The sequence below is a fragment of the Micromys minutus genome (assembly GCF_963924665.1).
Source record: "Micromys minutus genome assembly, chromosome: 19".
In the NCBI taxonomy this organism is placed as follows: domain Eukaryota; kingdom Metazoa; phylum Chordata; class Mammalia; order Rodentia; family Muridae; genus Micromys; species Micromys minutus.
Genome location: NC_137954.1, coordinates 12,646,917 through 12,673,833, shown reverse-complemented (window position 1 = coordinate 12,673,833; position 26,917 = coordinate 12,646,917). Strand labels below are relative to the sequence as shown.

The 26,917-nt window shown below is 41.3% G+C and overlaps 1 protein-coding gene across 1 annotated transcript in view; it reads right to left on the bottom strand.

The window, feature by feature from the left end:
- ICOS (inducible T cell costimulator) overlaps positions 1-26,917 on the bottom strand; it is a gene marked incomplete at both ends in the record, with an annotated part of 185,538 nt that overhangs the window by 158,069 nt on the left and 552 nt on the right. Inside the window, 4 exons of the mRNA XM_080932894.1 lie at positions 2,895-3,037; positions 8,839-8,923; positions 10,010-10,116; positions 10,776-11,114. Coding sequence (XP_080789020.1) covers positions 2,895-3,037; positions 8,839-8,923; positions 10,010-10,116; positions 10,776-11,114 — 674 coding nt within the window. The remainder of the gene's footprint in view (positions 1-2,894; positions 3,038-8,838; positions 8,924-10,009; positions 10,117-10,775; positions 11,115-26,917) is intronic.

The window sequence follows — 26,917 nt, the reverse complement described above, 5'->3', positions numbered from 1 at the left end:
CACTTCGGGGATCTCTAACTTTGTGCTCCAAACCGCCTTTAAGAATTCGGGTATAGTTTACTCTACTGCCCATGTTGCTTCTGTCCCTGGTGGCCCACCCCCTCTCTAGTGTGTTAATTTCACTCACTTTCCTCCACCACCAGATACAAACATGACTCCACATCCATTAACTTATCAAACAGGTTTATATGTTAAATTCTCAATCCACAAACCCTCTACGCAATAAGCTTACAGCCAGTGGACAAAGATATAAACTGCCCATCTATATGAGATAAATTAGATCCATAGAAACCCTTAGAAATAATCATAATAAGCTTATCATAGCTAGAGATTGGCCGAGAGAAACATACACATCAGCTTTCATCCTCTTTCTCCCTCAATTTCCTCCTCTTCTCCTCTCTTCCATTCCTCCATCCTCTTTCCCTGACTACCTCTCCACTGTCCAATCATGTATCGCCTTAACATCAACCCATACCATGGAGTTTTAGAGAAGGAGACCTGAAGAAAGATTCCATGATTCTTAAATATAGAAACCAAGATTGGGATGGGGGGCAGGGATTCACTGATAATCCCTTTCCCCTTCAAATGAGTTAGTGTCTCAGTCATGTGGTGTCTACACCCAGGAAACAAAGAGCTATGAATGCTTGTCCTTGACCCACTTTGCTAATTTAAATCAGTCCAAGACCTCAGCCCAAGGAGTACTATTATGTGGGTCATCTCACCTAAATTAAACTAACCTAGAAAATTACTCACAGACATACCCAGATATTTGTTTTCATGGTGATTTTAAATCTCACCAAGTATGGAAACTATGGGAAATTATCTTGAGTTAAATTGTAGGCCCTAAGCTGAACAGTGGTGGTACACACATTTTAGACCCAGCATTTGGGAAGCAGAGGCAGTCAGAACTCTGAATTTGAGGCCAGCCTAGCTTATAGAGCAAGTTCCAGGACAGCTGGAGCTACACACAGAAACCCTATCCCAGAAAACAAACAAATGAAAAACTGTGGGCCCTAAATGTAAAGGTATTATAAAGGAAAGGTTGAAGGAGATTTTCCACAGAAGAGAGACAGTGCAGCAATGGGAGAAGAGACTGGTATGACATAAGAGGTCAGAAGGTGCCCGGCAAGATAGTGGATTATCTCCTCAGAGCGACCAACAATTTGGGTTGAGCTCAGTGAAAATGATTATCAAGTTTTAGCCTTCAATGGGAGAATGAATGTGCATTGGTTTGTGCCACGTGAATTAGCGAGTCTGTGGTCATCTGCTGCGGCAGCCATGGGAAAGCCACACAAGGCTAATGAGAGTGGGGAAGAGAGAAAGGCATTTACTCCAGCTGTGGAAAGTAAGGGAGTCTGAGAGAAGATGTGAGAGCCATTTAGGGAAGAAGAAAAAATGGAGATGCTTCTTAGTAGCTGTCTCTACATATGGAGGAGGTCTTAATGATGAAGAAGGGGGTTTCCTCCCTGGTACTGTGAAGTTTTGCTGTGCTCTCAGAATTAACCCATCCCCACTTTGGCATGGCCTCAAAGACTGGGTAAAATATGCTTTTCAAATGAGACTTAAATCTGATAAGTTGTCATTTCTTTGGGTGGACCTATAGATACTTGGATTTTATACTAGGTATTTTACTGGAATTTATGTGAGAGTTTGGACTGCAAACAAGAATTTTAGTCCCATGAAAGCGTTTATGGCAGGCATCACATTATTGCAATAATGATGGGGGCAGGGGTAGTGCCACAATTTTCAGCCATGGATTGCAGTCACATGGGATTATTTCTATAAGACAAATGTAGCAGAAGACAGAGAGGCATACTTGGGAGAAGTCACATTCTAAGACTGAGTATACTTATCAGACAACATACATAGATGTCACTGTGCTATTTGGCACCACAAAACTGTTTTTCCACAAGAAACTGGAAAAGTTGTTTTTAATCCTGTTTTTAACAGATGGATGCACCCAGAGAAAGTGAGTCAGACATCCGTAGTTTTTGCCGTCTCTACTCTCAGGGACCATATTTTCCAGTGAACCGGATTGACCACTTCTAGCTTCTTCAAAATAAAAATAAGAATAAAATGAAATAAACAATCCTAGGTGACATCATGCTGAGAGCCCAAAGGGAAAAGGGATGATACAGGGTCCTGATGAGAGCATGTCTCCAAAATGACACAGCAGTGGATAGACTGAAAGACCAAGACAGTGAAGAGTCCACATGGGTTGGCATCTGGGTTATTTATACCCAGCCCCAATCTGTCTCACTGCCACAGACAGAACATATGGCAAGGTGGTGGGCTGTTAAGATTCAGATACTGACATCGCAAGCACTAAGCAGCAAAGTAGAGAAAAATAAAACACAGCCTGGAGTGAAGGACACCCTCACTTGCCTTCTTGTGAAACAGACAGTGATACTGCCATCTTCCTCATCTTACCTAAAGCACAGTCCCTGGAGGAGGAGATTAGATGTTGATACGGATGGGTTCCCTCTTCTGGAAAATTTCAAATTCCCCAGTTCCTCTTCCCACAGAGCAAAGGGCAACTAACAGAGTCTAGGCACAGTTTGTCTTCTGTGGCACTGGGGAAATCAGATTCACCCCCCAAAAAAAGCCATATATATTTTTTTTTTAAATGGAGAGAGATAAGGTTTTGGATCACATAAGGCAGAAATGATCTTTTCTTTCGAGGGCTGTGATCTGAACTGAAAAAGAAAACAGATATTACATGTCACAGAATTCTATTCATCGCAAGTTAAGACTCCATAAGTCAGACTCTTGGAAGAGTCTGTGTCCCGAGGCTGTGCTATGTATGGGATAAGGGATAAAGCTAGATGACAGGGCACATTTTGGCATGACTTGGCAGGGGTTCCTCAGAGATGTATAGAATTTTAAAAGATTACGTGGGAAAGCCTAACGAAGAGCTTGTTCCCTAAGATGCAGAAGATGCTGGGGAGTAAGCAGGAAAATATGAGTTGCTCTCGCTCTGACAGATCAAAGTGGGTGTTTCCACTGAGCCTCTCTGGACTCACCAAGACAGAAGAGTCTGTGACAAATGAAGAATAACGCTAACAATTGGGACAAAAAGAAAGTCTGAAAAGGAGTAGCTATTGATACTTAGCAAGGCAGGTACTGTGGCAGGTAATTGGAACTTGGACCTATAGATATACTGTGCATGTCCCTGTGAAGCCCAGGGCATACAATGGTGCATCTTTGCCCAGAGAGTCCACTGTAGTCATGAGTGAAGAAAGGAGGTAGCCTTCCTGGAGGAATTCCCAGCCTGGTGTGTAAGAACCCACCAATCGAGAAAAATCCATTCATGCAGTGGTAAAGTTCAGGGTGAGAGTTGTGGTCCAGCCTGGGCAAAGAGAGCAACAAGGTTGGGTATCTGGGTGTGAGAGTCGGTGTCCAAGTAGATACCATGTGGAGAAGAGCGAGAGAAAGAAGGAAAATGATGCCGGGTGGACTTCAGGCTAGGATTTGATGATAGAATTAGTGGGTTAAGAATGTAAAAGTTGGGTTTGGTTTCCTAGTATCAGATCAATAAAAAAGATGACAAACTAGAATGGTCCATGAAGTGTGTGAGATTCCTGACATGGATGTGAACTTATAGATTTCTGAACAGATGCAAGCGTGTGTGTGTGTGTGTGTGTGTGTGTGTGTGTGTGTGTGTGTGTGTGTGTGTGTGTGTGTGAGTGAGGAACTTTGTAGACACACAGACATGTAATATCCATTATGGTTGTTCCTGTATTTATTCTTATGATGCATCTACCTATCTAGAGAGATAAATGTCTCCAACAATGTCCACTCTTGGGTCCCAGCAGCACGGAAGCTGACCCATAAACATTGTCTTTCAAGTGCATTTTTCAATGACTGCTAAGGATAGGACAATATCATTATTAAAACACAGTAATGAGCACGAGATACAGACCCATTGGCTAACATACTAGACATTCTGGTTTCAATCCCATTATCAGGAAAACTAGGTCTGACGGCTCATGCTTGCAATATCGAAGGATATTCACGAGGTAGAGGCTGGAGGATCAAAATTGTAGGGTCATCCTTAGCAAATTTGAGGGCCAGCCAGAGCCATATGAGACCATTTCTAAACAACAAAATATAATAATAATAATAATAACAATAATAATAATATTACCCATTTAATAAAATAAGAAACCAAAACACCATGAAGCTATAAATGAACACATGAATAAGTTGAAATTGTGATGAAGAACAGAGGACTTCAAAATACTTTTCCACAAAGCATATTTATTGGCTGTTGGGGGTGGGGGGCAGAATCACTTTACAGTGGAGAAGCTTGACAGGAGCCTAGTCAAAAGATGAAAACAGACATCGGCAGTAACTTGACAAACCAAAACGTGAGCTGCCCTATAGGGCGCAACACCACTTCTGTATTATTTCTAATGACGAATAACCTCATTTCATTCATAAAAAAAAAAAAAACACCAGAGTGACCCCCAAAAGAAGCATTCTACAAAATAATGGCGTGTGATCTGCAAAAGAGCCCAGGTCACAGACTGAAGAGAATTATCCAGACTGAAGAAAACCAGACAGGACCAAACACAAAGGGAGGTCCCAGCAGAACCTTCAGCTCCTACACGCATCCTAGACGTGAGGGGAAGATCTCAAACGCAGACCAAAGGCTAGAGAGTAGTGGCATATCAAAGTTAATTTTCTGATATTGGTGACTGTCACGTCATCAAAGAGCACAGCCTTCATTTCCATAGGAAACAGGCACCATTCAGTGGGGCCAGGAGGTCAATGCAGAAAGTAACTCAGGTGTAGAACATGCTTTTTTTTTCCTGTGCTTCTGACTATTTTGTAAGTGTGTGGTTATTTCAGAGTTTCAAAGGGAAAAAGCAAGACAAAGGGAGCAACTCTCTTATACAGCACACAAGCTCATTGGAGAGCAAGGGCTAATTTGCATGTGGTAGCTAAGACTATCATTTCTTCACACCCAGAAAACACAGCAAAGTGACAGCCCACTGCTGCACACAAATGCTTAGCCTTTACTTGGTATTACTGCTAACATCTTTTAGCAAGTGGCTCCTCTTTAAGCCAGATTTTATTTCATAGAAATTTTCTTCTCTAAGAACTCATTGTTAGGTGTTCAATGTTGGGATGAGGATCCTTCAAGGAACAGAGTAAAGCACTCTCACCCCCACACAAAAGGGTCCATCCAACTAAGGGGATGCCCTCACAAAGCCAGCCAGGCTGCCTGGGTCATCTGAAGAGAGAGAGCACCATACTTGATTCAAATTACAAGTTCAGTACTGTACTGTACATGGCCAGCATTACATATGCTTAACGTAATAAGTACATATTGATACACAGCTCACTTTTAAAGTAAACTGTAAGTAAGCAACTATAACTTAAAACTATGAAGCAGCCCCATTTTATTTAAGTTTGGGGTTTATGGTGGGGGGTTTTGTTGGTTTCTTTGTTTTTGTTTTTGTTTTTGTTTTTTTATGTTACATACACATTGGCAGCTCCAGAAGTCTTAGGCGTGCAGACAGGAAAGTGGAGAAAATGGTCCAGCTCAGAGCAATCCGTTTACACTTCGGAATAACTTTCAACTAACTCGTGTTCTAAGGAAGGCTATCTTAAAGTGGCAGGGCTGACTTCCAGGCTGCAGTTTCTAGGAGAGGGAGCTCTGTCTGGGCTCCTCTGTACTTCACCCAGATCCTAGAGAACAATGCAGCAGCTTGTCCCAGGCTCAGTGGCACCTCCTAACTTCGGGACTCCAGCATAGTCTGACCTGCTGCTCCAGGGTCACGGGGACTATTTCAACCTGTCAGACCCAGAGCAAAGCATGGCTGTAGTCTGGCAGCCAGCCCCCAAAACTACAGCTTTCAAGCTAAATAGATAATTCATTCTACCCCAGAATGTTTGCCCATTAACTGAGGGTTACTTTGCTTGCTTGAAACCTTAATCTGATGCACAAAAATAGCTAAGCTTGTGACTAATAGCACCATGAAAACACAGACAATGGTAGAAAACACCACAGCAAAATTAATTTGCTTTTGATTCAGAGGAATGTTTACTACCAGTAATATCAACACAGTAAGCCATATTAACTGAATTTAGATGTCTTTTCTGGAAAAGATTACTTTGGCAGGGAGAATATGGGAAAATCATATCTACTCTTTTTTTTTTTTTTTTTTTTTGAGCAGCAGAGGGGGGGAATGTAAGCTGAACTTCCCATTTAGAGTGGCTGCAGGCTGCCAAGTAGACATGCAGAATTATCTTTAAGGGGAAACTTGAAGGCAGGAGCAGGCATCTAAGCCCTGAAGCAGTGATAAGCTAGAGTCTAGATATTGGAAGAGAACATGTTGGTACTAATGCATGAATTCAGTGGAGTATATACATCAACATCTCAGAAACACAAGAGCTTCTGTTGTGAAGCTTCTCCCTCTACTTTCTGATTCTACAAGGAATGCTGATCTCTACGGTAAGAAAACGGAGTCTAAAAAAAATGAGGACAGGTGGTGACCATTGGCTGCCCGTGTGCTTCACAGATACAAAATTGCCTTGTTTTCCCGGCCAGTGCATAGCTAGGAGCAGGTGCAGACAGAGGGGGATTCTAGCCTAGTGAGGTCTGTTTGTTGAACACATATCAAATGGGCCTTCTATAAGAAGAGGTTTGACTTAAAAGGGCTCAGCAAACCCAGGGCAGTCTGCTGAAGTCCTGAGTGACTAATAGTCACTGATCCAGACAAACAAAACACCAGCAGCAGATGTCCATAGTTAAATCAAGTCAGATGCCCTGTGGTCCAGAAAATAGAATTTCTCAGTTCAAGTTTCAAGGGAAATAGTCAGTGTGGTTCCTCCATGGATTCCCGTGTTCCAGATTATGAGGTCACACCTGTAAAATAACATTCAACATGAGTTACCCAGACAGACAGACAGACAGACAGACACACACACACACACACACACACACACACACACACACACCAGCTCCTCATTTCCCATGGAATTTTACTCATCCTGCTCTTGATGTGAGGATTGGACAGTATCTGAACTTTGTACCTGTCCATCACTGGGTCCAACTGCAGTTAAGTAAGACTCGTGGGTATATGCTAACTGCCCCCTTCTGCCTTCTTGCCTCTCTCTGGCTTTATCCGAAGACATGAGAACAGTTTTAATTTGAGCGCAGTTCAGAGAGAACAGAGAGATGCTTCCTGCAGCCAACTCCCAACTGTTGGTAATGAAGCCAGTGGTTAAGCATCCCCTGCTCCATCCTTCATAGAAATTGTGGGAGGCCTCTGTTCAATTGACCAAGAATCTATTAAATCAGACCTCCAGAACCTAGCACCAACACCTTGGTAACATACTCTCCACCTTAATTCTCCCTTCTTGAACCATCCCCCCCCCCCTGCACTCCCATTGACACTTCTCCTTGGGATCATCACTTCTATTTGCACCCAAGTCCTTATCACAGACCCTCTTTGAGGGAATCTAAACTAAGAATGCATTATTATTAAGACAGTGAAGGGGTGGAGTATGCTGTTGGTTTAATGTTGTTGTTTTGTTTTTTTATTTTTTAGGAGCAAAGTAATCAAACAAAAGTGATTGCAAGAGCCAAAGCTGTGATATTAACTCTCTGGAAGGAAGCCACTGGCAGTCTGGACCCCAATTCTAGTTACCTAAAAAGAGAGCAAAGACCAACTGTGCAGGGAAATATCCTCTCTATGGAGTGATTCCATGAAAATCTGTGTACCACTGAGCCACTGAGTGGTAGCAAGAATCTGATGGCTTCTGTTTCTTGTCCTACTCTACCTACATGCTACCCATGGGCACAAGATGTGTAAAGTTTCCCACAACGGATGTTTCAAGCTCTCTGGATATTCCTCAGACTTGACAACACTTCCCTCTAACTCTTCATGGACTAGGCAAAAGTTCCACCAAGGTGTTCTAAACTTGTACATTTTCCCAAACAACCAAGTGTTTTTATGAACTCCCCTCCAACATCCATCTAAATCTCTCTTCCTCACCTCATCTAAAATTTCTATTACCCACACAGTACCTCACTCCAAATCTTGCATCTAAAGGGTAGTCAATCAATGACCACCATCTGGTTTCATGAACTTTACAAAAAAGAGCCAGATACATCTCTGATGTTGAAATATTGGTTGAAAATAACCTTAGAACATCTGTGAACAATGGATTTTTTTTGTGTGTGCGCTAGGATTTGAACTAAGACACCATGAATGATCAGTGAGTGCTCTACCAGTGAGCTGCACACATTAAATCTCCTTTTGAACTGTTTCCTTGGAGACAAAGACTCATCTAGTGGCTCAACCTGGCCTTACATAACTCATTCTATAGCCCAGGTTAGACTAGCATAGCTATCCTCTTACTCCAATCTGGGCTTGATATTGTTGTTGTTGTTTTCTTTCTCTTTCTCTACCATTCCCCACCCTCTCTCTAATAATCTTGAGATGGTATCTCATATATCACAGACTGGCCTCTACCTCACCAGGTAGCTGAAAATGACTTTGCCCTTCTGATTCTCCAACTCCCAAGTGCTAAGATGACAGGTGTATAACACCATGACCATTTGTGTGGTACGGAGATGGAAACCTGGGCTTCATCTGTGTTACACTAGCTAAATTCCATTCTTGACCCCTGATAATTTATTAATACCATTCACAAATATTGTCTTCAATACACTACAGAGTACATAAGCCCAGCTATGGTGAAAATTCAGACTTAAAATACAAAAGTTGTCCTTGAGGTGGGGGAATGTCTTTCTTCTAAAATAGAAATAAACAGTTCCTGAAGAGTGTTCTTCCCTCCCCAAAGCCCTAAGGGGCACTGTACCTGCAAGTTTAGACTTTTTGGCTGCGTTGACTGACGCCATGAACATGTATTCACTATTGGGGTCATGCACACTGGGTCTGTACTTCTGAAAGAGATAGTTAAAAACACGGTTTGTTATCTGCTCTTTCCCATCTTCATGCTTGTTTTCTGGACTTTTTTTTTTTTTTTTTTTTTTTTTTTTTTTGAAGTAGCATGGGACGAAAGCGTTATTATGGACTTAAGCTTAGTAAAACAATGTGTAAAAGGTTCCCAATAAAAGGGGCCTTCTGAATTGGCAAGATGGCTCAGTGGAAGAAAGCACTTGCTGCCAAACCTGATGACCTGAGTATTCAATCCCCAGATCTGAAGTAGTAAAAGGAGAGAGTAGACTCATATGCTTACAGTTGTGCACGCACACACACACACACACACACACCACAACACACACATGTGCACACATACATACACACACAGACTCTTACACACATACACACTTATACATGCACACTCACATATGCACACATACAGTCCAGCCAATTTATATACTCATAATATGCAGAAAGGAGTAAGTTCCTTGATTGAAAAATCTGCTATGTGAACAGCTAAAAAAAAAAATGTTCCACCACAAAGAGATATTTTTTGTCCCTACTAATACTGTTATGAATAACTTTTCAGACATTTTTCTTAAAATCGAGTTCGAAGATGTAAGATATAAAAAAGCAGTTTCTTTCTTAACTGCTGTTAGTTGATTGTAAGATGGTCTCACTCTTTGAATGTGCTAATTAGGAGAAACTTAACAACTAATTGTTTCAGCTTTGTCCTGACTCTTAGGAAGCTTAGATTCAAATCTCAACTCTACATTTGACAATTTTCAAAAATCAAAGGCATCTACTTTTTATATTTTAGCCTCCTTCCTAACCTTTATATTTAACTGGCCCTAATTTTTCATCTTTTTATGAAAAACATAGTAATAATAACATATCTCTATAAGCCTCTGAGTCATTTTTGGAACAGAGTTATTAACAAACAAACAATCTCTGCTCCAAGTTACTAGTTTAATTAGTATGCACGTCTTAAGGAAAAGGAGTGGTCCTACCCTTTTGTTCAGGTTCCTCTGAGAAGCATGTGACATTCTTTGATGAGGAAAAAGTCACCCAGGAAAAAGAGTATAAGGGAAAATAAAAACACTTACCTTTTTTGCAAACCAGATGATGCACGTGCATCCGAAAAGGAGGACCACAACGAAAGCTGTGCATCCTACAGGTAACCAGAGCTTCAGCTGGCAGCAAAGCTGTGATTCTGGGTTGAAGTGGGGGAGGGGATATGTTGATGAAAGACCAGGAAAAGCATTACTCAATGCTGTATAGATAGATAATACTTTCATAAAATGTAAAGAAGTTTTTTTTTTTTTTTAATCAAGGAAGGCTTTTCTTCCTCATAATGATGAAACCCAGTAGATGACAACCAGTATCACCTCTGCCTTACAGCAGGGACTCTGCCAACGGGAAAGAGTACATTTGTGTGCTTAAAAACGTGACTCATGGATTATGCCCTCTCACCTGCGGCTTTCACAAGACTGCGTAGAAAAGTACTAGGTGTGATACTGACATTCAATTGTCTCCTCTCATTCTCCAAGCCGCTTCCTACCTTAGGCGAGTAGACGTAACAGCCACTGAGTAGTGAAAGATTTTAAAAGACTGTGTGTTTGAAAGGCTGTGCCCTAATTCTAACTCAACAGTATATGTAATTCCCAATAAACCGCAGCTAATGTTAACAACACATCCTTCCATGCGTATTTCATCCTGGATGGCCTGCTGTCAACAACTTCTGAAGGAATCTCAATACAACACACAACACAACACAAACAAAGAAGATTTGTTTGTCTCCCTTGGTGAGAGCAGTCTTGGAGATGAGCAGACACTTTTAAGGCAAGATGATAAAAGCAACCAATGTCTTACCATAAATATGCAAATACCCTCCACTAAAGTTCTTTTCTTGAAAAGGAGGTGGGTCAAAAATCAACAAGCTGCAGAAGTAATAGCTGCCCTGGAAGCTGTCTGAGCTGTTTAGGAAAAAGGAGACAACATTGTTGGACAGCTGATATGGACAGAACATCAGATTCTTGATGGACACCACGTTTCCGCTTCCTTTGGTCTTGGTGAGATCACAGAGGACATCTCTCTCTCTGAACAACCGCATTTTTAACTGCTGGACAGCCTCCGGGTATTTGCAAGAAATCTGAACACCTCCATTGTGAAATGAAAACATTGTATGATGGGCTGAGCCATTGATTTCTCCTGGATCAAAAGAGAGAACAAAGCAAGAGTGGTGTGTTGTGAACACATTGCCTTAATCATTATATTTAAGTAGAAGCCACCCCTATTTATACTAAAATGAAATATTTCATAGTCAAACAAAACCAGGATGTGACAAGACAAATCTATGCACTAGAATACACCTCAACAGAAATGGGCTTTTCATGTGATAGACAAAATATAAAATGTTATGTATCAAGTAACATGTTTAGATAGTATGACTCAGATCGTCTCTACATGTTTACAGGTTCCATACTGGGGTCCAGATGGTAAACAGATAAATCCGTCTTGATTTGCCATAATTTATACTAGGAACAAAGTGCTCTCAGGGGAAAAGTGGGAGGGCTGGGTGGTGCGTTATAATATTCACTGGGGGGGTCAGAGAATGTCTTTGAAGAAGTGAGTTTTAAAACTGAAACCAAAGCATGAGTCTCTTTTAGCTGAACAATAAGACCTGCAGGAAGATATTATGGAAGACAAAAGCTTTAAAAGCTTACAATTTACTGGAGCTGAAATTAAATGATTATAGATAAATAGCATTACGTCCTCCAGCTGGAAAGGGAAGAAGCAGATCAGTTATGCTCAGACCCTAACGTCTTTCTCTCATGTGCCCCATTCACTAAGAACAGAATCGGCCCAATCATCAAGATGGGGTCCCAGGCTTTTGCTTGCTTTTTCAGTTTTTAAGATCACTGGAACCGTCGGATCACTAATTTTGTGAGCCACATGGAAATCACAGGAAAAGGCACTGAAATGGTTTTAACCTGGTTGAAGATTTCGAACTGCTGGCTTATAGGTTCAAGATCTTTGGTTTATTTTATTTTTTTAATGATGTGTCATTTTTAATAAAAAGAATTATGCTAGAGTTGTTTGGAAAAATTACCAGAGTGGTAGCTTTTTCTTAAGTTGGGAAAGCTCTTTTTTTCCCTTAAAAAAAGTCAAACAATATAAAATAATTAAAAAAAAAATAGTTATCTCTAGTAAAACAGAAAAAAATGTCCTGTACTTTTGATTTTGGCTTTTTAGTGGCATTATTTTGCATAGAAAACACATTATCTTGTGCTCTGATATTGTCATGATCATTTTTAATGGCTGTATACTGAGCCGTCAGCGTTCATCTTCCATGATTTAAAGTTAGCACTAGGGTGGTACCAGGACTATTCTCAGCACTTTGCTTTTATGTAAACACTATGGCGTTTGCCCAAATGCATCTTACCATATTACTCCCTTAAAGAAGAGCTCCGGTGTACTTTAAGATCAGCATAATTATGCTTGATGCCTTAACATTGTTTAAGCTTCATCAGAATCGCTTATGAATTCACTTATCTATTTACATATTTATTTTAGTGTTCCTAACCCTTAGTTTATTCCTCTCATATTTCTTGAAAGTATTTTCAAATTAGAGGTTTGGCTATAAAAAAATAAATGCAAGTGTTCTAGTTTCTGATTACATCAATCAATATACCTTATTCAACCATAAAACAACAGGAAATAGTAAACAAAATGTCTGAAAATCCAATGCAGCTTAAAGTAGCCAGGGCAGGAACAGGACTTTACCAGGTGATTTTGCTCCAAATCTCTCTCTCTCTCTTTCTCTCCCCCCCCCCATCTCCCTCCCTCCTCCCTCCCTCCCTCCCTCCCTCCCTCCCTCTCTCTCTCTCTCTCTCTCTCTCTCTCTCTCTCTCTCTCTCTCTCTCTCTCCCCCCTGTCTCCCTCCCTCCTCCCTCCCTCCCTCCCTCCCTCTCCTCCTCCTCCTCCTTCTTCCCTTCTCCCCCTCCTACTCCTCTTCCCCCTCCTCTTCTTCTTTTCTCCTGCTTCGTCTCTCAGAGTCAACAAGGGGAGGAAGTTTGGGTTCTTTATTTCTGTAAGCTGCTTTCCAAAGAATGCTGGAAGGATCCTTGGAATGAAGAGAAGCCTGAGTAAACGGACCCTCATGTTGGGTGTAGTCCAGAAAAGTCTCCGTCAGGGACTTTAGTCCAAGTCATTCTGAGCTGCCTTTACTCTGGACTGCAAAAGTAAAAATGCCAGCAGGGGCGGGAAAGATGTACAGTGGATTTTACAAATAGCGTTTAAAATTATCGTGACAATTATACTAAAAAGAAAAAAATGGAACACGGGGGAAAACGCAACAACAGAAATGTCAGAGCAGACAAGCAAACACCAGCTTCGTGTGCCTTGGAATTATCAGATGCCCCAAAATGAATCCACTGTGTTCATTATATACAGAGAAATAAAGACGTGCTTACAATACTATCATCAGGGTAAAAAAAAAAATTAAGTCAACTAATTAGACAAAGAAATAAAACTGCCCCCCCCAAATGCACTTATTAAAATCCAGTGAGTGGGTTTAAAAAGTATATGAGGCAAAGCTAGAAAGAGAACTGATTTTTTAAAAAAATTGATTAGCTAAAAACCAGGTTTAAAAAAAAATTATCCAGAATTCAGGCCCAGTGCAAAGAGTCAAGAATCATAACCAATCATAAATAATTTTTTTTAAATATACACCGCTAAACATACGACCATCTAGTATGTCTAAAATTGGAAGCACTGGCTACTTTCCAAACAAAGCAAGCACAGGACTTAGCAGTGACGTCTTCGTATCAGTTATACAGGGTACACATGAGGCGGCAGGATTAGAAGTCACATGTGTGACAAAAGAAGCGCCTGGCTGCCCAGAGCACATCAGAAAGATGGCGAATGAGCACACATTGTGATTTATGGCGTCACCACTGAGATCAGAGATGCAAGAAATACCTGAATGGATGCTACAAAAGCCACCCTTAATGCTCTTGCCTGAAGGGGAGAAGAGAGTTTGCATCAGGAAAGAACATAGAAAGCAGAAAGGTGTCTGTGTTAACGCTTTATCCTTGGCTTGCCGTAATTAGTAATTGTGGTGATTGGTAACTGTGGTGGTGAGGTTGCCCTTGTGCTGGTTATTCACTCTAAGTGTTCATTTTTTATTTATTCACGCCTCTGTATGGGCGTTTTGTCTTCCAGTGTAAACGTCTTCTGAAGCCTGAAGGAAAATATAGCTTGCTTTCACTTCTTTTCACAGAGGGAAAGGTGCAAGTTAAAAGAAAAGGGGATGAGATCGGAGCACATGCCCTGCAGCTGCGGTGGTGGCTTCAAGTGAAGGGGGCGGGGCGCTGCCTGAGGACTTTCGCCTGTGAGCGCCAAGTTGCACTTCTGCAATGGTGAAGCCTTTGTCTCTTGCTATCTGCTGCAGAAGATAAGATCAGCGGACAGAGGGCTTCTCAGTTCCTTAAGCACTGCTCGGAGAAAATTTCCCAGAGGCTTTAGAATGGCAGTAAGCAAACCACAAAGAGATTCTGGGTCAAAACTGTCTAGGGCCGCTGTATACACGGCACATAAAAAGTGTTCTTTGGCAGCAGTTTCCCCGTCTTTGCCTACGCTGTGACCCTCAAGCCAGCACAGGGTGAAAGGTACTCGTGGGACTGCTGTGCAGTACTGCTCAAGGAACTGAAGAACAAATTCTGGTTCTGTCCCATGCCTGGCATGTGGGTCTCTACCTAGAGTACCCCTGAGGACTTCTCCCTTTCCATCTGTAAAGTAAGTGAAAACAGTCTCTTTCGAGAGCTCTTTCCACAGAGATGGCTCAGTGGGCCGACTGCACAGGCACAGAGAATTGAGTTTGGGCACCAAAAGCCTGGCGTAGACCGTGCGCGTTGGTAACCGCGATGCTGCCGGATGGAAACAGGCAGAGCCCAGGGACTTACTGAACAAATACTAGGTAATACGATGGTCTTGGGTTCAGGGAGAGACCCTGCCTCAAAACCAAGGTTAAAGATGACTAAGAAAGTCGTCTGACATTGACTTCTGGCCTCCATATATGCACCCACACATGTGTATTTACACAGTTCTGTGCACATGCACACACGCACAGGCAGACACGCACACGTACACAGAGGTTCTTTCCAACAGTTACTTTCTGTAGGTTAAGAATCAGAACACATCTAGAAGAGATCACAGACAGTCAGGCGAGACACAGCTTCACTGTTAGGTGAGTTCCCTTCAAAGATCTTCTCTTTAAAAACAATATAAGGTCAATAAAAGATCACTACCTTTTAGAAATATGTGTTTAGTCTTATTTTTTTTACTCCTGCCATTAAGGTATAGTGTGTGCTATTGTCTAACTCTATTCACAAGGTCAAGGTTGTAAATTTCTTTTGTCTCTCAAATATAAACTTAAAATTTGTTTCTCATTTTGCTAAATTTTTATATTCAGTTTCCTAGACAAGGAAGAAAAAAAAAAAAAAACCCTTCTTGCTCCTTCTGATCAACAAAAGGTTTTTCACTTCCCTAAGCTCATCTTAAAGACTGTTCATGTTGTTAACAAATCTATCTCTTTCATAAACTTATAAGCTACAGGAAACCTACTTAGATCCACCTCTCATGGACCAAATGGACTCCATCCAGATAAGTATACCTGCCAGTCAATAGCCTATGTTTTCACTTGCTACCTATTCCAGAGGGTGGGATTCCTCTCCTGTGCTCTGGGATTGGGGCTCAACTCCCCCCACCAACCACCAAAATATAAGGGTTTCAAATGTATTTTCAAATGTACACCTAAGGAAAAATATTCTCCCAAACGTACTTAACCTTATTCTCTACCTATAATGTGGTGTGTGTGTGTGTGTGTGTGTGTGTGTGTGTGTGTTTCACTATCTGTCAAGTCCAGGTGCTCCAGAGAAGCAAGCCTCAGATGTTCCAACTTTCTCTTACAGACACAGACGCTTCTGCTAGAACTGTTCCTTCTGATCTATCCTCGGGTGGTTCCTCAGCCCCTGGACATCAAGAAAGCAGCGAACTTTGCTAAGACTGAACCAACACCTTCATACCCATGTTCCTAGGTTCCCCAGAGACAGGTCGTCCCAAAACCAGCAGTAAATAGCTAAAGACGACCCTATTCCTGCTCCACCATCATCCCTTACTATTTGTTTTCCTTTTTAAATTAAACCTAAAACAGGGGAGTGTTGGCATTTTGTTTAGGCTCTGACCCACAGTTACCTGGCAACAGCCAGGTATGCCTGACTCACTATGAAGGGAGCTGCTTGCTTCCTCCTCTCCCTCTCCCCCTCCCTTCCGCCTCCCTCCCTCTCTCTTTCTCTTTCCTTTCTTTTGCTCCTTCTCTCTCTCCATTCCCCTTCCCCCCTCTCTCTGCTCATGGCCTGCCTCTACTCCTCTCCTTTCTTTCTCTGCCTTTCTCTGTCTCTACTGCCTCAACTCCCCTCCCCATGGCCTGAATAAACTCTATTCTATACTATACACTCCTGTGACTAGTCCCTCAGCATGGGCCCACAGAGGCACCCTGCTCCCCCACACCTGACTGCACCTCCATCAAACATATTCCTTCTCTCCTTATATTTTTATAAGACACAACACCAAGGAGTCTCAAGGAGTGAAACAACCTTTCTTGCATGCAGAACGATATGGGACAGCTAGGAAGGGTTCAATTTTTCTTATGTGCAGAACCAGGGCTTTTAAAATCAACTGCAGCCTCCAGAGTGTCATCTCTCAGGCACTCATGAATATTCATGTCAATGATCATTCTTAGCTCAAACACGTCCTGGCTCACCTTTCATTATTGGATGTGGTAATGAGAAGGCTGACTCATGTTTCTACATCTCCTGTGTTTAAGTTTAAGCTTTCAGTCTGGAAAAAAAAAAAGTTTGGCAACTGTAAACCTGCAATTTGAATGTTTGCAACCACTGTAGTTAAATATTTAATTCAAAATTACTTTGTACCTACAGGACAGATGTGTGAAATATCAATCACAAAGTCTTTGTAGCCTTTGGCTGAATTTGGCACATGAATGCAAAAAGAGAGAACAGTGCACTATGACTGGGGAGGGCCATGTAAGTCTGAGATGTGAGTTCAAATCCCCAGAACCCATAAGCAAAGATGAATATGCCAGCCTCCATGTATAACCTCAGCACTGGGAGTGGGTGGAGAGAAAGTCTGGGAATTTATTGACAATCAATATACCCAAATACAACTAATCCAGCCAAATCAGTAAGCTTCAGGGTCAGTGAGAGATGCTGTCTCAAAGAAAGGTAAAGAACACTAGAGAAAGGCACCAGCCAGTTATCTCCAGCCTCAACATACATGCATACATGCACATGTGCACAGGTTCTAACATACCACATACACACACTGGGGGGGTGGGGAGAGAGAGAGAGAGAGAGAGAGAGAGAGAGAGAGAGAGAGAGATGTGTAGATATGAAACTCCTTGCCTGTAGATACCTACCAGGTTCAAAAGGTTTGTTAACCTAATTGATAGGTTTTTGGTTGGTTAGTTGGTTGGTTAGTTGGCTGGCTGGCTGGTTGGTTGGTTGGTTAGTTGGTTGGTTAGTTGGCTGGTTGGTTGGTTGGTTAGTTGGTTAGTTGGTTGGTTAGTTGGCTGGTTGGTTGGTTGGCTGGTTGGTTGGTTGGTTAGTTGGCTGGTTGGTTGGTTGGTTGGTTGGCTGGTTGGTTGGTTGGTTGGTTGGTTGGCTGGTTGGTTGGTTGGTTGGTTGGTTGGTTAGTTGGTTGGTTGGTTGGTTGGTTGGTTGGCTGGTTGGTTGGTTGGTTGGTTGGTTGGCTGGTTGGTTGGTTGGTTGGTTGGTTGGTTAGTTGGTTGGTTGGTTGGCTGGTTGGTTGGTTGGTTGGTTGGTTGGTTTTTACTTTTCATGATTACTAAGGAATAGTCAAGTTTAATTCTGACTCTTTAACTATCTTAAAGTATAGTTAGTTTAAGTTGTCCAGTGTGTGAACAGGGCATGGGCCCCCAGAACAATCATTCTGATAATCTACCCAAATGTTTATAAACACCACATAGTAGTGATTTTTTAACACAAGCACCAATGATACACATTTCAACACGTAAGCTAAAAGTACAAATAGTAATGTGCTCATTTATATCCTTGTGACTTAAATCTGAGTGTTAAGTGTAACACTGTCTTTGATAGCAACATACATTCACCCTATACCGAAACATGAAGATGATAGTTGCTCTAGAGAACAGGAGGTAGGCATATTTTCCTAATCACTCAGAGCACTATGTAGGGTATATTCTTCTCGCCAGGCTCCAAAGTGTCACCTGCCATTGATTTTTTTAATAATAGTTTTTAAACTTTTAGTGTATTTTATGATATAATACAACCAACAGACTACTTTCAAAAGTAAAATCAGGGCTTTTGTATTATGGGAGCTTTTAGATTTTCTTTTTCCACAGATAAGAGCATTTGTGTTTCTTATCTTAGGGACTATTAAAATCTCTGGCGCCAGTGGGATGACGCATCCCATAATCCCAACACTTAGGTGGCTGAAGCAGAAATAAGATCAAGCCCATCCTGGGCTACATAGTGAGTTCCAGCCCAGCCCTGACTACAGAGTGAGATGATATTTCAACAAACAGAAAAGAGAAGCTGAGCAGAGGAGAAGGAAGAGGAGGAGGAAAAAGAAGCAAACCTTTTGAGAAATGTCCCTCCCCAAAGGAAAAAAAAAAATCCATGAGAATTCAGAAGACTCTACTTACAAATTGATTCCTTTGATATCCAAAGTGTTTTATTTCTAAGTATCAGATAGTCCACCTAGGACATACCCACCTAGGACTCTGTAAACAGTTGTATTAGCTCTAGTTGAAAAAAAGCTTTAAAAAAACATATAGAGACCCCACACAGTGCACAGGATATAAAACAGAATAGCAATGTGATTTTATTCTTTTTAACTCAGACTTCTAACCACAAACCTCTACAAAGGCCTCAGAGTGAGAGATAAGATCTCCTGAGTTTGCAATTATTAATATTGCTTATTAAACATTTTCTTCAGTCAAACGATGATAAGCTTCATTTGGCTCAGTATAGCACGAGAGTATGAAGTGAAAGATTTATCAGAGCTAAAATGGTTGTATTAGATCTAGACTTGTTACATTTGGTCCTTTACTCATGAACTTTAGCATTGTTTTTAAAACGTGCTTTCTACCAGTCTTTCATTTTTCATAAAACTGCCATTTTCTTTAATGAATCCACTAGCTAAAACCTTTAGAATCCTGGCTAATAGACTCTTACCTGCATACTGTGCCTACACTCACATTATAATTCAACAGCATCACCAAACCTAATAAGAGTGAATGGGTTCCAATAGAATAGGTAAGCAAAATAAAGCCATGCTAAACCAAAAATATAAGGAAAACTGGAAACAACCCCCAAAACCAAAGCATTCTCTCTCTCTCTCTCTCTCTCTCTCTCTCTCTCTCTCTCTCTCTCTCTCTCTCTCTCTCTCTCTGTCTGTCTCTGTCTCTCTCTCCCCCTCCCTCCCTCTACCTCTCCTAACTCTCCCTCTCCTCCCTCTCCCTCTCTCTCATTTCCCTCTCACTGTACTCCCTCTCTCCCTCTCCTTCCTCTCTCCCTCTCTTCCTCCCTCCCCCCTCTCTCTCTCATTCACTCACACACACACACACACACACACACACACACAATGACAGCTACTTTTACTCTCCAAGGAAATCTGAAAAGGGAAAAAAAATAACCTTGCTTTCTAAGCATGTATAATAAGAATTCATTTTCTTCTAGTTAAAAGTTATTTTCTTTGTGAAAATGGAAAAACCCCAAAGGTGATATAAAACTTTGAATCAATATTCACAACATAATTAATTTGCAAATAAACTACTCTGTTAGTGATCTCACTGCCACTGGTTTGAAATTATCATAGGAAGGAAATCACATGAGATTAAGTGAAATCAGTTCCAGTCCACAGAGGGAGGGGAAATTGGTGTTGAGACTCATAAATACATACATTGCTTTCCACTTCCCGGTGGCCATGCACAGTGCTCTGGGCTCACACACATTTGTGGTGAACTCATTTACATTGATACTTATCTCCAGCTTAGCCCTCCAGGCCAGTTTCCCATCCCTCATAGCATCTCTCTCTGAATACAGTCAACACATCAAGTATAGCATGCCCAAGCTGAACTATTCACTCACTAAACCCTACACTGTATCTTTAGAGACCCCCAGTCCAGGCCCAGGACACGCAGAGCCTTTATCAACTCCTCTCCTCTCTGACTCTCCTCATCCAATCAATCACTCAGTGACTCTAGCTCATAGAAACCTCTAGAGTTTAGTCTTTCTTCTCTGCTCCCCTTGCCAATCCAGAAATTATTTGTGTCCTTTCCATCTGTAGAAGCATCTTCTTAGCTGCCCATCCGTACTCCAACACACACACACACACACACACACACACACACACACACACACACACACAGAGTCTGTCTCTTTCCTCCATCTGCCTCTAAAATTGAGTTTCTAAAGAACACTTTACTCCCCAGCTTGGAAATCTTCATTAGTCCCCTGTTGCTTACAAGGTAAAAAGCCTGTCTCCCTGGCATGACACCAAAGCCTCTGTGATCTCACAAACCATCTGGTCCAGCCATGCTGAAGTTGTGGACCAGTCCTTTCACAGTACTTCTGTTTCCACAAACTGCAAAGTTCAATCAGCCCTTTATCCCACTAGAAATACTTCTTCATTCTTTAAGAACTATTTTAACTAGCAAGTCCCTCCCCCCTTTAGCTGTTGCTGAGATACCCAAAGTCTCCTAACTCTCAACATCACTTTATTTAGCCAATATATTTCTAACATATATATTAGATCCTAATTATTCTGGTCTTGCTTGCTTGTTTAATCATGAAGTCTACAAGGATAAGAATCACATTGTTCCTGGAACCCAGAACACAGTAGGAACTCAATGATGCTTTTCAAACAACTGAAGATAAGGCCATGAAGGTTCAACTTGCCCTTAACATGGACCAAGAAAATAAGACAAATGAAGAAAGAGGTCCTATTTTCTGGAATCTGGGGGGGCATATATATTACAAAGCAATGCCAATGATTCAAACTGATTGATGCCCATCCAACGTTTTGAATCCCAATCATTTTCAGGAGTTTCCATTGCATTAACTGTGTACAGGGTACATTGTTAAATGTATTATAAAAATATATCATTTGCTTTCAAATGCTAGCTTTTAAGTCAAATGGTCATTTCTTAATCTTCGTTTCACAGCAGAGGAAACTATGGCTTGGATAGCTATATTCAACACCCTTTATCCACGCTAATAAAGTCAGCAGTAGATATTAGAGTCATAATTGAATCAATGTGACCTCAGAGTCCACTTCCTAAATGGGCCTCTCAGTCTGATATCCTAGTCCAAATCTTTCATTGTTCAGGCACTAGAGTATAGGATCTGAAGAGATTTGCTATGGGGGAAAAGCATTAGGTTAGAAATGGAAATTTCTTTTTTCCTTTAGGTATATGTATTAGTACTCAGTACTCACGCCAGTGGCATGCATGTGTGACCGAAAGGCAATTACATATCAGAAAGAAAAAAAAAAGGAAGATTGTTTCTCAAATATGCAATTACATGTATTTTACACCTTTAGTTATCTAGTTATTCACTCACCAACCATTGTGTATTAAAGCTGCCCTGTGTATTTAAACATGAAAACAAATCTGGTTTCTTGACACCAGGGTCTGAATTTCTCACGAGATTTGTCCAGTGATTTGTCTTCCTGTAAAAATGGATCTATGTGGATAAGAAGCTTCCCGTTGTAATGAAACTAGTGCAAACAGACATTTCTATGGGAATTGTGGTTGAGTCTTAGATGGTATGAACCGATTTTGAGTGTAGTGAATTGCTTGTGGTGCTTCTGTTGCATGAATGGATTATCTAAGGACAGCATAAACATTAGCTGTTGAAGTCTGACTTCTCAAATGTAAAAGCAGCCCCCTCAAAAAGATTTTGGATTACTTGTGGGAAGTACTTTAACTACAACAACATGACTCAGAAAGGGTTGATTCATCAGCACTCGTGGTCAAGTGCACACCAACACATCTATTGCTCTGATTAGTCATAACCTGTCTCTTCCCCACTTTTCCCTGAACAAAGCAGTCATAGCCTCGCAGTCCCATGCACGACGCTCCGAGATTGCCGGCCCCAGGATCCCACTCACTCCTTAAATTTCCACACCCATGTCTGTTTTAGACAACCTTACAGACCAAACCAGTGAAAACAAACCATGGCTTTACCAACAGCTTCAATTTATGTTTCATGAGCTGCACTACTTTTCAAAACATAATTTCAAACTTTTATAAAATTTCATTATTTTCTTCTTCCCAAAATGACTGAAAACTACCACTTAACAGACTTTGTTTATTAGAAGAATAACTCATTTATTTGAAGATTAGGAAACACAGTCACCACTTATGTAGAAAATATGAGTAGTTTTAAATTTATTAATGGAAAGCCCAGTAATTCACTCTCCATCTCAAACAGAAAGAACTTAGAAGAGGAAGGTAGCATAAGTGACAATATTCATTCAATTTATTACATATGCTGCTGTGAACATTTTCCATCAAGTAACAAATGCTATAGGTGGTGTTGTAAACAAAGCTAAGATGAAGAGTTTGTTTTTGTTTTTGTTTCTTTGCTTTTTTTTGTTTTGTTTTTCTTCTGTGTGCCTACAGGTTACTTGTAAGGTTCTAGTAACTTAAAAAAAAAAAAACTTTAAAAAAATTTTTTTAAAAAACTAATGATCTAAAAGCTGTAGTAAGTAAGCACAAAAATGAAAGGGATTTTTTTTTCACTCTGGTGAGAAAAGTTTCACAGGAGAGTAATAGAAATTTCTAGAAAGAGGGGGAGACAGAAAATGAAATTAAAAAAAAAAACACTAGAGGAAGAAAAAAAATACTGGAAGTAAGGAATAAGGTTTGAGTTCACAAACTGAGAAGGAGTATCTGGTCCCAGAAAAAAATCATAAAAATATGTGAGAAAGAGAGTCACATGAGCCTGAAATTCTTGAATTTCTATGTTAAAATGAGAGGCTCTCTAGATCACAAAATTCTACAAGTAGGGCATTTTGTTAATTGGTAGAGTGCTTGTCTGGCATACAGGCAGCCCTAGGTTCACTCTCTAGATACATAGACCAGTAGTGGCCCATACCTATAATCCCAGTACTTGGAAGGTATAGAAGGAGGATCTGAAGTTCAGAGTCAGTGTAGGTTACACAAGATCCTGTCTTTAAAAAAATGTTTTTCACTAAATACTAGCAGGACTTTTATTATGTTAAAAATAAGACTTAGACTAACATGAAGTGCTTTATCTGCAGTGCAGAAGGCCACAAGGCATAGATGAAAATCCCCAAGGAGAGCAGACTACAGACTAGAACTCCAAGTCACAGGAAAGGTATCCATGGTACTTGTAACTTTAGGCTATAAAGGTTTTTCCCCTAATGTTTGGGGTGGGGGAGAGGAAAAACATAGTCTCCCGTGCTGAGACTAATGGAAGGGCTCTGAGCACTGGTCAGAACAGAGGTCACAAGACAGGAGCAGCGTCGGTACTGATGCTGTCTCTGAAGTCCAGTTCCGTGATAGAAGGACAAAGAAAGGATTAGAGGGACAGGAAAGAAACACTCTCAGGAGGGAACACAGCAAGGATCTTACTTGACCTTCTGCCATTCCAGAATTTATTTCAACTAAACCCACATGTGGACTAGTGACGGAGTCAGTGGAAGAGTGAGGGAGAGAAGGTCACTTCAAGGTTCTTACACCCATGTAGCAAATAGGGGTAAGGAGTTACAGACAAGAACACAACGATGCTTATTTCTATAAAAAATGAGTAAACAGGACTGGAGGTGTCGCTCAGTTGTAGAACACTTGCTTAGTAGGCAGAAGGTCCGGGGATCAATTTCCATTGATGAATAAATTGAACTAATTATGCGCTTATGATCCCCTGAACACAACAACTTTATAGATTAAGAAGTGTCATCAGGGTTTGGAGAGATGACTTGGTTACTAAGAGCACTTGTTGCTCTTCTGGAGGATCTTAGTTCAAATCTCAGCACCCTCACGATGGTTCCTAACCATCTCTAACCCCAGTTCCAAAAGTCTGATACCCTCTTCTGGTCTCCATGGACACCAGGTATGAATGTGGTACACAGACATAAATATGGACGAAACATCCAATTGCATAAAATTAAAATAATCTTTTTAAAAATAAGTATACCAACATTTCATATTTACCAGAGAAAACAAATAATATTAAAAAGAAATGATGCTATCCCAACAAAACATAGAGAAAACCCAGGTGATTAAATAACACAGGAAAACAAAAGGTAAATCATACAACTCTTGGAGGCATAAAATCATGCTGAGAATGGCTTAATCTCATCTATCCAGAGAAAGGGTTAGCAATGCTGAGTTTTTCAGTGCAGCATAAATTCTAGAAATAGGTGCTCAAAAAAAGGAACCCAGAGGTCAGTTCATCTCCCTAGATCCCTGAGAGTGCTGTGGGGAGGATCTGGTACTAGAACACTGGAGGTCTGTTTCTTTGGAGATAGTGAGATTCTAGAACGACTGTTCAGTCGCTGTCAGAGACAGGGGGTCTGAGGTTTACCCTCCTGGCTTCCTAAGAGAATACCTCCTGAGACATGCATTTATTGGACATCACTGGCGGCCAATCAGAGACATGCATTTATTGGACATCACTGGCGGCCAATCAGAGACATGCATTTATTGGACATCACTGGCGGCCAATCAGAGACATGCATTTATTGGACATCACTAGCGGCCAATCATTGCCACTGGCTGCATTCTCTACATTGCTTCCAAAGTAGTCTTCCTAAATCCAGAATTCAACAGGTCACCCACACTACCTCCATTGCCCAGAAAAGAGCCCTTCTCTCATACCTTCTTTCTGCAGACTCTTCTGTAAGAAAGAGCCTTCTGCCATTCCAGAATCATTAAAACAATAAGATTTTGTTAAATTTCGTGCAGGGGTCCTCTCAACTTTCTTCATTCAGCAACTAAATACCATTGGTCAGAATCTCCCCCACCCCCTTGAGATTTGTATTGTTCACAAATCTTCAATGGAGCTGGGCACATTGGGCTTCTACCAATGGTTCTGCCACTAGGAAAGATCACTTAGCCTTTCTTGGTTTATGTGTCTTTCTCAGTACTGAGGGTGAGAATCCCTGTATCACTGTACCAAGAGAAAGCCAAGGGCTGGAAGCATCAAAAGTATCACAGCTACCCCTGAGTGCTCAGTTTCCTTGAGTTTGGCTCTGTGTTTATAGCTGTGAAATTTGGAGTTCCTGGGTGTGTGTAACCTGGGGCCATTTTGAATATGATGATCGTTAGTGTGTTTATTAATACTGTTTAGCTGCTTCCATTTTGGTACTTGTCACTGGAAAATGGCGTTCTACATAATACAGTTATGAGACGATGTAACATTGATTTTGCTCATTTAGGATCTCAGGTGACAATTCCAGAAGATTTTATTGATCAGCTTAGCTTGGCAACTTGTGACAACCCTATGTCTGGACCTATCCCTCTATAGAAATGGCACCGCTTTTTATACAAGTCTTTTGAGTACAGCACCATCACCATAACTACCCAAATGGGTTTGGGACACAGAAAACATTTGAGGCATTACAAGCCAACCATGCAATAACTTGTACAAATGTTCTTGGAAGGAACTCCAAACTCTTTAGCTGGCCCTGTGCGCTGAGAAGTCTGACCAATGGCTTCTTTCTCAACACCATCTGGCATCATCCCCAGCTTCCCTTCTTCTCTGTGCTCAGCCACATCAGCCCTGGCCCATCCCTCTGACCTTCCATAACAACTACAACTACAGATCCTTTGTATTGATTTCTCACAGAATTTCCTTTTTCTTTTTTACCTTGACATTGTTCTTCCCACCGATACCTTTTTGTCCTTCCAATTTCAACTCAAGTGCCATTTCCACAGAACAGTCTGTGCGGCTCCCGCTACACGCACACACCCCCTCCCTGTCTGACTTGGATTCTTGGTACTCTGTCTTGCCATCAATTCATAGGATTATTGGATTCAGGTCTCTTTCACTAGTACTCAGCAGAGTAGGCCTGCCTACTCTTGCCCACCATTGTTCATACAGTAGCCAGCCATCTCCTGCATGGCAAGTGTCCAGTGACGTGGGGATGGATGGATGGATGGATGGATGGATGAATGGATGGATGGACAGATGGACAGATTGATGGATGAGTGGATGAGTGAGTGGGCTTCCCTGCCATGACCCTTCTTGTTGCATATGTGCCGCTAAGCATTTCAGGGTGTGGGGGGAGGTGTAAAACAGTCATACATAGCTGAGAACACATCTGTGCCAGAGCTGTTCCTGGTACTCATTCCAGGTAAATCCAAGGAGAAATGACCCTCTTGGCATTTTCTTCATCCTCCTTAAGAACGTTTGAGCACCTTTGAAACAGCACACTATCAAATGTTGAATAAATTCAATTTTAGGTTTGACTTTTTTTTTTTTTTGATAGAAAAGTAATATCGCCATCTCTGTACCACTAGGGGGAAAATGCATTTCTAGGTAGGCTTAAGCCACTGAATCTTCTGCTTTTGCTTCTCCGTTAAAGACATTTCCACCACTTCATGTTTCACTTCTCTCACCCAATTTCATGAACAGTGTGTGAGAGTGTGTGATAAGAACTAGCCAAGGCCCATGTGTGATCATTCACACTGCACATGGCCCTTTACACTGCTCATGTACAGTCTGATAGATGTCACCCATGAAAAAGAATCAAAGATTCTAGAATGCTTAAGGTCTAGAGGGGCTGGCGGACGCTGTCAGTCATCCACTCCCCCTTTATAAACCTCAGGATGACCTGTATATCTATCATCCAAAAGCCTGATTGGATTGGCCAGGGTTGGTCTGGCTCTGTCTTGAAAAGTAAAACAATCAAAAAACAAA